Genomic DNA, 12,117 nt, shown 5'->3' with positions numbered 1-12,117 from the left:
AATAGACAGATATTATTTCTATATAAAATCCATTAGACATGAAGATTGGTGTACTTGTTTGCTGATGTAATGTTGTACAACCTGTTCATGTGGATGCATTCCTTAATACACCTGTTTTCACATTATTTGATTACATAATGTTTCAAATCAGAATAATTGGTAACTTACCAGATTAATATAAATTTCACAGAAGAGTTTAGTAATATAATTAAGTGATGCTCTGAGCATAAAATATGCTGTGTAGAATGATCATTTGTAAAATAATATTGAGAAAATTATATATACTTATTTTTGTATTTCTATTGCAAGTTGTATTTGTTAAAATGAACAAAGAAAGAGAGCTATGAAACTACTGAATATTTTGTCACATATTTATTTAGTGTTTTGCTTTGTAGTTTTAATTTTAAAATACTCATTATAGTAGGAGTTTGAATTTGTAATAGAAAGCTATTTAATGATGTCAAAAACATCTGCTTCCTAGTTTGCTGATGAGTTAATCAAGAAATGGACTACACTACCTACAGAACAGCATATTCCAGTATTTCAGTATGTGATGGCTTTGTGTATGAAAGCTTGTATGTACCTTGGTTTTGGTGATTACTTCTTGGATGGAAAAGAAGTTTTGGAATTTAGCCTCAACTTTGAAATTGTAAGAAAATAAACAAGTTTTTATGATTTATTCACATAACACCTTCTCTCATTAATTAACAATATAAATTAATATTTTGCATTTCAGATGTCAAATATATATAACTTATAATTACCAATTTAAGTATAAAATTGCCATTTTAAAACTGATGTGTGTTTTCAGTCAACTTCCAAAATATAAAAAAACATATTCAAACAAATACAACTTTTAAATTATTTTAATGCAGGCAACTCATCTAAGACAGTAAGGATTTGAAAAGAGACTTTTATCTCTTTTGTCCAGGGCATCTCAAACTATGCATGACAAAGCTTTTGCATCTTACTCTCAAAATTTTATTAAACTACTTTTTAATTAAATGTAAATATTTGATGCACTGATACCATTTGTATAAAATATGTAGGCTTAGATATAATTGACTGTCAACAGCAACAAAAATAAGGTTAGGTAAGTACTTCATTTCTTGTTTTTATATTTATTATTATAAAAGTAACTAATATGTCAAAATGGGGACATTTTTAGGTTAGTTCAGATTAGGTAAAAATAATAATATAATTTTTAATGAAGCACGAAGCACACATGTGAGCAGCATGAGGATAATGTTAGATGCATATGCCCCAAGTAATTTACCACTTATGATGGTGTGAAAAGTAGTTAGACATGTTAGTTATGGCAATCAAAAGGAAAATAAAATAATGAAACTTAATTATAAATAGATGTATACTGTTATGAGCTTAAAGTTACTTAGGATAAACAAGTATTATTTCATGTTACAATTCTAGAAAGAAAAAAGGTAATTTAAATTTACTTTTTGGCAGCTATGAGATTGATCAAATTTACCTATCCCATATTAAGGTTGGGTAGAAAGCATAATGTAAAATACAAAATTTTACTGAAAAAATATGTTTGAAATATATTTATGAATTCTTATGAATTACGCAAAGGAAATATGAGATTTTTGAGATGAGGAAAAGTATTTTTCACCTTAAAATGAAAATGATTCTGAACATGGACTATTCAAAACAGATACTCTATATTCATAGACAAATCTTTCTTTTAGTTTATTAAAAATACTTAACAAAAAATATGTATGTGAAAGACATCATGCTAACTAAAAGACTGACAGATTTTTGTGAAGATATAAACATTATACTGAGATTAGAAGTATAATCTATAAAGATTTCAAATGAGAATAAAGTTAAAGAGAAGAAGAATTAACTTGCCAGGAATTCAAATTCAAATTTAAACACCTTGTTAACAGTGGTGTTAGCACTTTTATTTGTATTTAAAGAAATATTTGATGCTCAAGATGTTTTGTAAAAGTTACTGTTTTTACATAATAAGTTCATGTAGTGAATGTGTTTTAAAATAATTTATTTGAGATAAAAAAGATACCAAAAATTGCCACTCAAATACACCCTTGTGCAAATTAATTGAAACAAATGGTTATTTTACAATATTTTCAGTGTGGCAGCTCGTGTAGGCTCGCTGGACCCACTGATTTCCTTTAATAGTCATTTTTTCACACAGACAGCATCATTAGCTGTGTTTTGCAGTACGGTTGATCTATTTTTGGGATATATGATGAAATTTTGAGGAATATTACGTCATTCGAAATTGCATTAGAAAGGCAAGGAGACCAGTCAAAACACAACTTCTTACCAACTCAATGAAAAAAAATGGTATCAGTGGGGTCTGAAACTTGATGCAAGAACAATGGAGGAATGTGTTATTCAGTGACAAGACTCATTTCTTCATACAGGGTCAAAGAAGTCTGCATGTTCGCAGATCTCCAGGTGAGAAACTTCAAGAATCTTGCATCAATCAGTTCGTAAAACATCCCTTGAAAAAGATGTTTTGGGGCTTTTTCATCTACTGTGGCATAGGAGGCTTGCATATCATAGAAAGTTTAATGCGAGGACCACAGTACATCGAAGTTTTGCAGAGAAGAGTCATTCCAGAATTGAAAAAGAGATTTCCAGATGGATCTGGCATTTTTCAGCAAGATCTGGCTACGTGCCCCACATCAAAACTTGTGAAGAATTTTATGAATACAACACGAATAAAGGTGCTGGACTGGCCTGGAAACTCTCCGGACGTAAATCCTGTTGAAAATCTTTGGGCGATTTGTAAAGAAATACTTCAGAGAAAAGACTTGTACTGCGAAAGATAAGCTAATTGAGGCCATAATTGAGGTGTAGTACCACGATCCAAAAATTAGTAAAGATTGCAGTCAACTCGTGGACTCTATGCCAAAGCAGATTAATGATCTTCTGAAAAATAAAGGTGGTCATATCATGTATTAATTTGTGAGTAATTTTTGGATTCTCAGAAATAAAATGCAAAAAATTGAAAAAATCATAATTTTCTGTCTTCTTTCAATTAATTTGCACAAAGGTGTATTTGAATTCCATGATTAATTTAGTTTAGAATAATTTATAATATGAAGTTTTAGTTAATTTTGAATTTTATTGATATTTATATGATTTGGAAATTTCTTCTTTCATAGTAACAAAGCCAATATACATTTAATCTAGGTGAAACTCTCAGCAGAACATGGTCATTACATACATATGTTGTTAACCAGGGATTGAAAATAGTGAATACATGCAGGTCCATGAACTTCGAAAACAATTTAGGATAATCTGGGTCTAGCTGTGAAACAAACAGTTGACAATTTTGCTTAGATAGTATCCAACCAGGAATGCATGTTAAAGAAACTTTTGTATAATTTTCTTCCCATATCTTAAAACATTAGCATTTATTACTTTTAGAGTCAGTATTTATTTACAACTAAGGCACACAGAATTTTGCTATATATATTGTCAGCATTTCAAATTCCAAGTTACAAATAGTCTGAATGCTCAGAAGTTATAACACTTCGAAGCTCACCAGAAAATATACATGTTCCAAATAGACATAAATACAGGAACAGTTACTGTCAGAGCTTGTTAAAATTCTATTCACATACTTTTAAGATTAATCTAATCTGGCAAAATAACATTGGTAATTTCAATTTCATGGTCCAGAATATTTATGGAAAAATGTCTTGCTCTATCTGAGAATTAGTCATTTGATTATGGTTGTATAAGGATTAGAATCCATATGTTCAAATTCTTGTGGCTGGTTATGGAAGCTATCCTGTGTCATTGTTGTTCTAATAGAAGTGCCCTTCAGTGGCATAGCAGTATGTCTGTTGATTCACACCACTAAAAACTGAGTTTTGATATCCATGGTGGATAGATCACAGATAGTTCATTGTGTAGCTTTGTGTTTGATTCCAAACAATCCCTAAGAGAAGTTTTAACTACTGTTGTTTGAAGAAACCTCTTGAGTATATGTGAGTTGACACAGTTATTAGATATAATTTTTTTCCATCTAACTTGTTTGATTTGTTCTATACAATTGGGTCAAAGTGCATGTCATTACCTTTTAAATAGTTTCATTAGAAATTTGATTAAAATTTATTATTTATTAACATATGTCAATAAATTTGGCATCAAAACATAGTTAATAGTAAATAAACTTAATATTCTTAAAATTGTTTAATTTCAAAGTCTAAGTTCAAAGTATATCTAATTCAATCTACACTGTTGTTGATGTGTGTTCAGGGTTACTAATAAGGAGTGAAATTCTCAGAAACCAGTATTACCCATGTTGATTGAAGTGTAGATTGAACTGGACCTCCCTTGAATTTAGACTTTGAAACTAAACAACTTTCAGAATACTAAATTTATTTATTATCTGCATAGTGTAATTCAGAGTTTTTATTATCTAAGTTATGTTTTTGTAGTTTCACTGTGTCTTGATGTACCTGTGCTCTGAATTCTTCATTATGAATGTTATGTTTTTCCTAATATAATGTTGAGATTGTACAACTAATTAAAATTACAAACTGCAGATAATTAAAAAAACAGAAATCTAATACCTTAACCTTCTACCTACTCGGTTTACTGAGATATTGATAAGTTTGTCAAACCCATAAGAGAAACATCACTCTTACTTTTTATACTTTTTGTTAGTAGTTAATCAAAGGTAATGGACAAGTTTATAACTATATAACTGTTATTTAGCTTTCCTACATAAACTGTAAGTATTTGGTTTTAATGATCATAGTTCTTTGCTTTGAGTGCTTATGCATTTTTGAACTTATTTATAGCTTTTTTAGAAAGCAAGATAAATTAGAGAAATTTTGGACATTATCTTATAATGATTGGTGTATTTTTCTATTCTAAAATGCATATTTGAAAGACTAATGAATTTTTTATATAAACAACAACTTATTGAAAGAAAGTTAAAACTAGAAAAATTATGTTTACAAATGTAAATGTTATGCAATCATAAACTTTAGTTTTGGTATTAATGGTAGATGGACAGTGAACTATCATTGTGATTTATTGATTTTAACAGCTGAAATTGTAAGTGTAAGATAATTAGAAATCTCTCAAAATGGTGAATTCATTTTATCTCATATTTTTAAATATATTTTTATCATACATTGATGATTTTGCTACAGTGAGTAACAGTAAATTTCAATGAAAATACTTGCAATATTCACTTAAGAGTTTCCAGAGGTTATTCAAATGAAATGTGGAAACTGTTAGATTTAAAAGTATTGTATTTTTAGCTTGTAAATCACTTTTATTCAAACTGACTCAATAAAGACTTTGTAAACTCATTGAATTGCTCAGAAAAGGTACAAGATAAAATTATAGAAAAGCATCCAAATTTAAGAAATTTAAATTGACGGGTATTATAGGTTATTGAAGATAAAGTCATGTATAAAGATGTATGAAAAGATTTGACTGAAAACATAAAAATTAACAGTAAAGACTTAAGTATGTTAGGCGTAAACAAAATGTTAGGATGGACATAGGACCCTTGAGAGATGGTAAATGAAGACTTGTATCTGATAAAAGCAAATTATGAAATGGCTAGGTTATTAATTTCTTTTTTTTCTTCAGTTTTTTTACTAATGAAGACATATGCAGTATCTCTCATCTTGAGGAGTTGATAGATGAAAACAAAGTTGAACAAAATGACTGTATAAATTCTGAGCTTGTTAAATAAAATTAAGAATTACTGGGTCAGATAATATTTCCCTAAGGATATGTGAACCACTTGGCACAGGTTTTTTTTTTGTAAGTCCTTGAATAGTGGACAAGCACCAACATTTTTGAAATTAGCTAATATCACTCCTATCTTCAAGGGGGGTAATAGAAGTCATCCCTGTAATTGTAGGTTTATTAGTCTTACATCAGTTTTGGAAAGTCTCTAAAAGATGCTTTACAAAGTCGTTTAACAAAGTTTATAATTTTATTTGATAGCCAACATGGTTTCACTGAGAGAAAATCTTGATATAGATGAAGGAATGGTCATTAAATTACAAACAGTGCATATGATATCAAGGTCTTGAATGTTGACAGCTGTGAACAGGATGCTGTTGATTTACAAAAGGATTTAGATCATTTAGTGAACTTGGAAAATAACTGGCAAATGGGATTTTTTAATAATAAATGCCATATAGTGCATGTGAATTAACATAATTTGAATTATAAGTATAATTTGGATGGAAATAGTGTTAACAGTGTTGTGAAGGAAAGAAGTTTTGGTGTAATAGTCAGTCAGTCTCTAATGCCATCCAAACAATGTGCAATTGCTAGTAGTAAAAGAAATAGAATTCTAGGTTATATCTATAGAAATACTGAATACAAGTCTAAATTGTATTGTATGGGTCACTGGTTAGACCACATTTGGAATATAGTGGTCAGTCTTGGAAAAATGGTAAATTTATGATAGTATATGTTTTAATGTGTGCAGTTAAAACTCATGAAACTCATAATGTGCTGTTAATAAGTGAAATTCAGAAACATATATCATCACTGTGTATATATATATATATATATATATATATTTTTTTTTTATTTAGTGTTGGATGGAACTTGAGGCTAGAGTGACAGGATCAATTCCTGAACCTGAGAGTCTCAGAAATGAAAGATTTTTAGAAGGTGATGATTATTTGTTGTAGATTATTAGTCTTATCTATGCTTAACTTGGGAATCGCACTTATAAATGTAGTTGCTGAGAACAACAGTTCCTAAACTACCATGTTTCTGTTATTTTTGTATTTTACACACTGTTGTCAGAAGTTGTGAATTATGTGCACATGTTTGAAGAGTATTAATAAGATATTGTATTTAAGGTGTTCATTCAAATAACACATACTAATTTATTGTTGTTTACTAGTCTTTGGAGGAAATATGTTACAGAAGCTTGTATTGTGTGGAAGCAAATAAACAAAAGCCCAAAATGTTTTGTCTGTTTTCCATTTAGAATTAAACCAATTTTCAACATGTTGTTTACCAACACCCTGTAGATTTTCTTCTTCAGGTTTTTTTTTAATGAGTGTAGCACTTTATTTTGCTTAATATCATTCATTTTAGTATAAATATAAAACGTATGTACTTGTACACTCATGGAGAGCTTGTATGTCCAGTGGTTAAGGCACTCTACTTGTAATCTGAGGGTCTGAGGTTCAAATACCTGTCACTCCAAATATGCCTGCCTTTTCAGTCGTAGGGTCATTGTAATGTTACAATCAATCCCACTATTCACTGGTAAAAGAGTAGTCCAAGAGTTGGTGGTGAGTGGTTATGACTAGCTGCCTTCCCTCTAGTCTAACGCTGATAAATTAGGGATGGCTAGCCCTTGAGTAGTGTTGCACGAAATTCAAAACAAACCAAACCATATAGTTCAGTCAATTTCATTTCACCATTTTGTCACTCTTTAAAGGATCTTACTATGTATACCTTGGGAGTCAAACAGACTTCCAAACATTTGAATGACAGTAGACTACTGGTAGCACCAAGATTAACCACAGTTTTTCAGAACTGAACAGCTTTTGAAAATTAGTAACTGAACTGATTGTTTTAATTTGAAACTTGCTTAAGATTAGTGAAATTGTGGACCATAAATTTAATTTGAATTTTATACAGGTGAAATTAGAAAAATTCAGATTTTTTTTAAATGAACCATAAATTTAACATGCATTTTTGTACACATGGAGAAAATTATAGACATTTTATTTTAAATCTGTTTTATTGTATTTTAATGTTATTTAAAATATTGCTCTAAATGTCTGTTTTTAGCCACTTAACTTTTTGCTGTTTAATCTTGTGTTTAAAAAAATCAAAAGATTTCTTTTAATATAGTAAATTTGTTCAAGTGTTACCATGAGGTTGCTGTTAAATAACTATTACTTTTTACCAGGTTGACATTTCTAGCTCTTTCTTGTGATATTTAATAAACACAGTTTTATGCAGACACTTGTTTTTGAAATTGTTATCCAATTGTTTTAGGTTTGTCAAATAGAGTTTGTAAAATGTATTGTTTCTGGCATCATTGTTTGATTGGGATTGAAAATCAGGTTAGATGTAGAGATTATTTAGAAGTATAAATGAAATGTTATTTAATTTTTGTTGTTTGCCTTACATATTACAACTAAATTATATTATATTAAACTAAGATAGAATTCTGAAGTGCTTCTTCTTTTTTTATGATCTATATAACAGCTGTTGAAAGATTGCATAAAACCATAAGAAAGTCATTACATTCAAGACAGTCCAAAGAGAAGAAAAATCCAATTCTGCTGGACCATCTAATAGAACTTAATGTTCCAGAAGAACAAATTCTGAATGATGGAGTGGTATTTGTGGTAAAACATTATTCACTTGTATTTGGTAAGTGTTTTGCAAACTAATTAAAATATTGACCCAAATGTATAAGAATACTTAAGCAAGTAATTTGTAAATAATTTTTCAGTTTTTGTTTCTTATTGTATGATGTGGTTTGAAATAGCATTTTACAGTGGGCTATATATTTTCTGTCACACTATGGTGAGTCTTTTCTCCAGGACTGATGATACCCATGATTGAAGTTTTGCATTTTTCTGCCCACGTTTCTATTTTACATCCCTCATGGCATTGTCTTAAGTTTATTTCCCAAGTGATTTGGTACTCATTTTGTGCCTTGTTCTTCTAACGTGTTTCAGATCTGCATGTCTGTCTCTGGTTTCTCATCCACTTGCCTTGGCTGTGTATATGCTCAGACAGGATTGGATCTTGTTTATACCTTTAATCATTAGTCATTTTTCCTGGTTGATTTTATTCATCCTTGTCACTCTGTGTCATATCTCTCTGATTATTTGTTCCTGGCTGACACAATCTCCTTTTCTCAGCTGCTTCAACTTGATCTGTCTTTTTTGTTCAGGATCAACTTTTCCTACTCTCTACTTTGGTGGCTCATGATGCATATTCTTTTTTTTCTTTTTTGTTTCCTTCCAACTCCCACCTTTTAATCTCATTTGGATCCCATTGGTCTTATAGATCCCATACCTTCTCTGTTTGTTCTTTTTCCTGCTGTTTCATTTCTGGCACTATATGTAACATTTTTCTTACTTCCTTACCAGCTGGATTCAGTTCTTGATTCAGTTAGCCTTTTCACAAGTAATAAATTCCTGCTGTCTTCACTCTGATTAGACACTTTCCCTCTTACCTGAATTTCACCTTTGTTGTACATTAGTTACTTTTTTTATGAAGCTCTTAGATTATACCTCATGCATTTATTTCCAATTATATGCTTTGGGTACCTGTTTTTTCATCTTCAAGGTACTGTCTTCCACCTGTCACCATCTCTCACTCTTCAGTGAGACTATAAATAGTTAAGATAACTTTTTGTATATATACCTCATACTTTTCAGATGAATATCCCTTTTTTATCCTTTATGGATCCCACTCTATAACAAGTGGTGCCTGTCTGGTTATTCTTAAACTGGTCAAATCCAAACTGTAAGGTCATGATAATTTGACAACTATAATTTTCGTGGCCACTAAATGTACACTATTGAGATGTTTTGCAAGATTGCTCATAGGTTTTTGTTCAGTGAAGCATGGGATTCCTTACCACTTTTGAGTTCCAAACTGCTGGGGTGATGGACCATGGAGGCATCTTCCTGAATGTGATAATGATATATGATACAAATAATAATAAAACCATTCAGTGGAGAGTAGGGCAGTAGTGTGCTGCTGGTGTTGATGACAAGATGCTCTCCAACTGATGCTCCATCTTTGTGTAGACTTATCAGAGGGGATGCTGTAGTTTTGGAGTGATTAGTCAAAATTGAAGTTCACCTCTTTGATTGGGATATGGGTATAAGATAAGGGAGGATATCAGTTCTTAGTGAACAATCACCATAAGTCCTCACCCATATATTATAGGCATCTCAATTTCCTAACACATTTATACTCTTTATTTTCTCCAGATCATAGTGGTGGAACTTGCATATATTAGTGCAATTCTTCCTCTTATGCTATCTCTTGATGATTTTCTTATAATGATGATGTTATTGCACTGGCACATTTCCTGTCAGGTGTGTGTTTAGTAAGAAAGCCCACCTTACAGACATCTGTTATTATGCCAGTCATCCAGAGTTCAGGTTACAAGATTGGTCAAACTATTTATCACATTGCTGTCATGTGTCCCATTCATAGATTGAGGGTATGAGATTCCCTCCAGTCTACCTCCACATAAATATTGATTCCTTGTAGCTGGGTTTTGGTTTGTAGTTGGCATGGCAGCAGAATGATTTTTTCTACCCCCTTGTGGTTATCAGTTCCCAGTGACCACATTTTAAATTGTAGCTGATTTACCAATGGTATGATTCTGATCTTGCTACAGTATGGATATTAGTTTGTGGTGGCTGGGTTTTAGATGCAGTTGACTCATTGTGTACTGTCTATTGCACTCCAGCTACTCTGCACCTAGAGGCAAATCCTTTTACACTCACCTACTATCCAACCATTGTTCTCTCTATTTTGAATATGTCCCTACCAATTTCCTCCCATGTCTGCAACACCTATTTTCATACTGGCAAAGAGTATACCTGGTACAGATGTAGTGTCGTCTCATACATATAATCCTCTACTGCTAGGATTTACACTTTTACAGTGTCTTTTGATGCTTTAGAAGGATACTTCTTTCTTTCTCTATACCTGTCCCTTCACCTATTAAATATTCTAGCTATTTATGTAAGAGGCAGTAATGTACCATATTGGAAGTTATAATTTTCAAACTTACCACCCTTCCACCACATGAAAACAGATTCTTGCATTTTCTGCCAAAACTTGAAGTGATGGTTTGGTAGAATTGAATAGAGGGAGTCAGATGTGTTAGGAGGTGTATCACATTCCTATTGGTGGAGTGTGATCACATGATGAATTACATCCAAGATGCAGTCGAACCATGTTGATCTTGAGGTATGTGGGAGTTCAAGGCTTTTAGTATGGAAAAACAAAATTGTATATGGAGGTCAGCACTGAGCAAGAATAGCTATTTATGTGAGAGGTGGTAAGTACCTATCAGAAATAGCTTTTTAGTATAGGAAAATTGTAACACTTGCTGTGCTTATAAGATAATTTAAAATTCTGTTATAGTGTTTAGCTGCAATTTTGACTCTTTTGATTTGATAAATACTCTTAGCACAAAACCACACAAATTATTTACCATTATTCATTTTTGATTTTGTCAATTTACGTAAATTCAATTTTAGATTATATAATAAATGAACTATTTATATAACTTTGAAGTTAGTCCAATATATATTACAAATTTTTACTGTTTAATTTTAAGCTATGAAGTGAACTGAACAGTTTGGCTGAGAGAGGTAACATATATACATACATCTGTATATATGTGATATTCAGTCAGTTCCAGTTTCTATAAAACTTCAACCTTGTTTCCATCATAAAGCTTCAAAATTGGTGTCAAAGCTGATTCAGTAGTAATTGGTGCATCATGTAGTTTAAGTTTTATTCATGAAAACTTCATTGGTAATAGTAGGATTTTGCTGTAACCCCATAAAACTTTTATTTTACCTTAGCAATGGTTTGGGCCATCTACTTTTGGCAACACACAAAGATGTCCAAGAAAAGGTGTACAAAGAATTAAAAGATGTTGTAGGTTCCAGCAGTCTGTCATATACTGTGCTTCCCAAACTTAAGTAAGTTACTCTTTTTGAGGAATGGGTTACTATACAAGTAGAAAGAATAAAAATCTTGCACCACTTTAATATATTTTGCTATATACTAATCAATAAATTAAACTGATATCTTAAAAGTACTATCATTGAAAAAATATTTTTGTTTTTATATCATAAGCTTACAACTAAAGTATTGCCATTATAATTGAAGTCAGTCTTGGTTTGAGTGAATCATAATCTATTTCCTTTCTTCACCCATTTAACAGTGAACTTGAAAGCCTTAGGTTTTGTATAGCACTGATGTTGAAGTTGAAGAATTTACAATATGGATGTTCAAATTTGAGTTATATTTTTTTTCCATTTAACTGAAGTTTGAGAAAACCATATTTTCGAACACGTTTATTGTCATTGTTGGGGTCCAAAGTTCAATTGCATA

The 12,117-nt window shown here is 31.0% G+C and overlaps 1 protein-coding gene across 1 annotated transcript in view; it reads left to right on the top strand.

Moving 5' to 3' along the window:
* LOC143251636 (cytochrome P450 20A1-like) overlaps window positions 1-12,117 on the top strand; it is a 32,471-nt gene that overhangs the window by 13,244 nt on the left and 7,110 nt on the right. The window contains 5 exon segments of the mRNA XM_076502901.1: window positions 482-649; window positions 6,576-6,654; window positions 8,218-8,385; window positions 11,583-11,603; window positions 11,606-11,702. Of these exon segments, the coding sequence (XP_076359016.1) occupies window positions 482-649; window positions 6,576-6,654; window positions 8,218-8,385; window positions 11,583-11,603; window positions 11,606-11,702 (533 nt within the window).

The sequence above is a fragment of the Tachypleus tridentatus genome, chromosome 6 (assembly GCF_004210375.1).
Source record: "Tachypleus tridentatus isolate NWPU-2018 chromosome 6, ASM421037v1, whole genome shotgun sequence".
NCBI classification, from domain to species: domain Eukaryota; kingdom Metazoa; phylum Arthropoda; class Merostomata; order Xiphosura; family Limulidae; genus Tachypleus; species Tachypleus tridentatus.
This window is presented reverse-complemented; position numbering and strand designations above follow the sequence as displayed.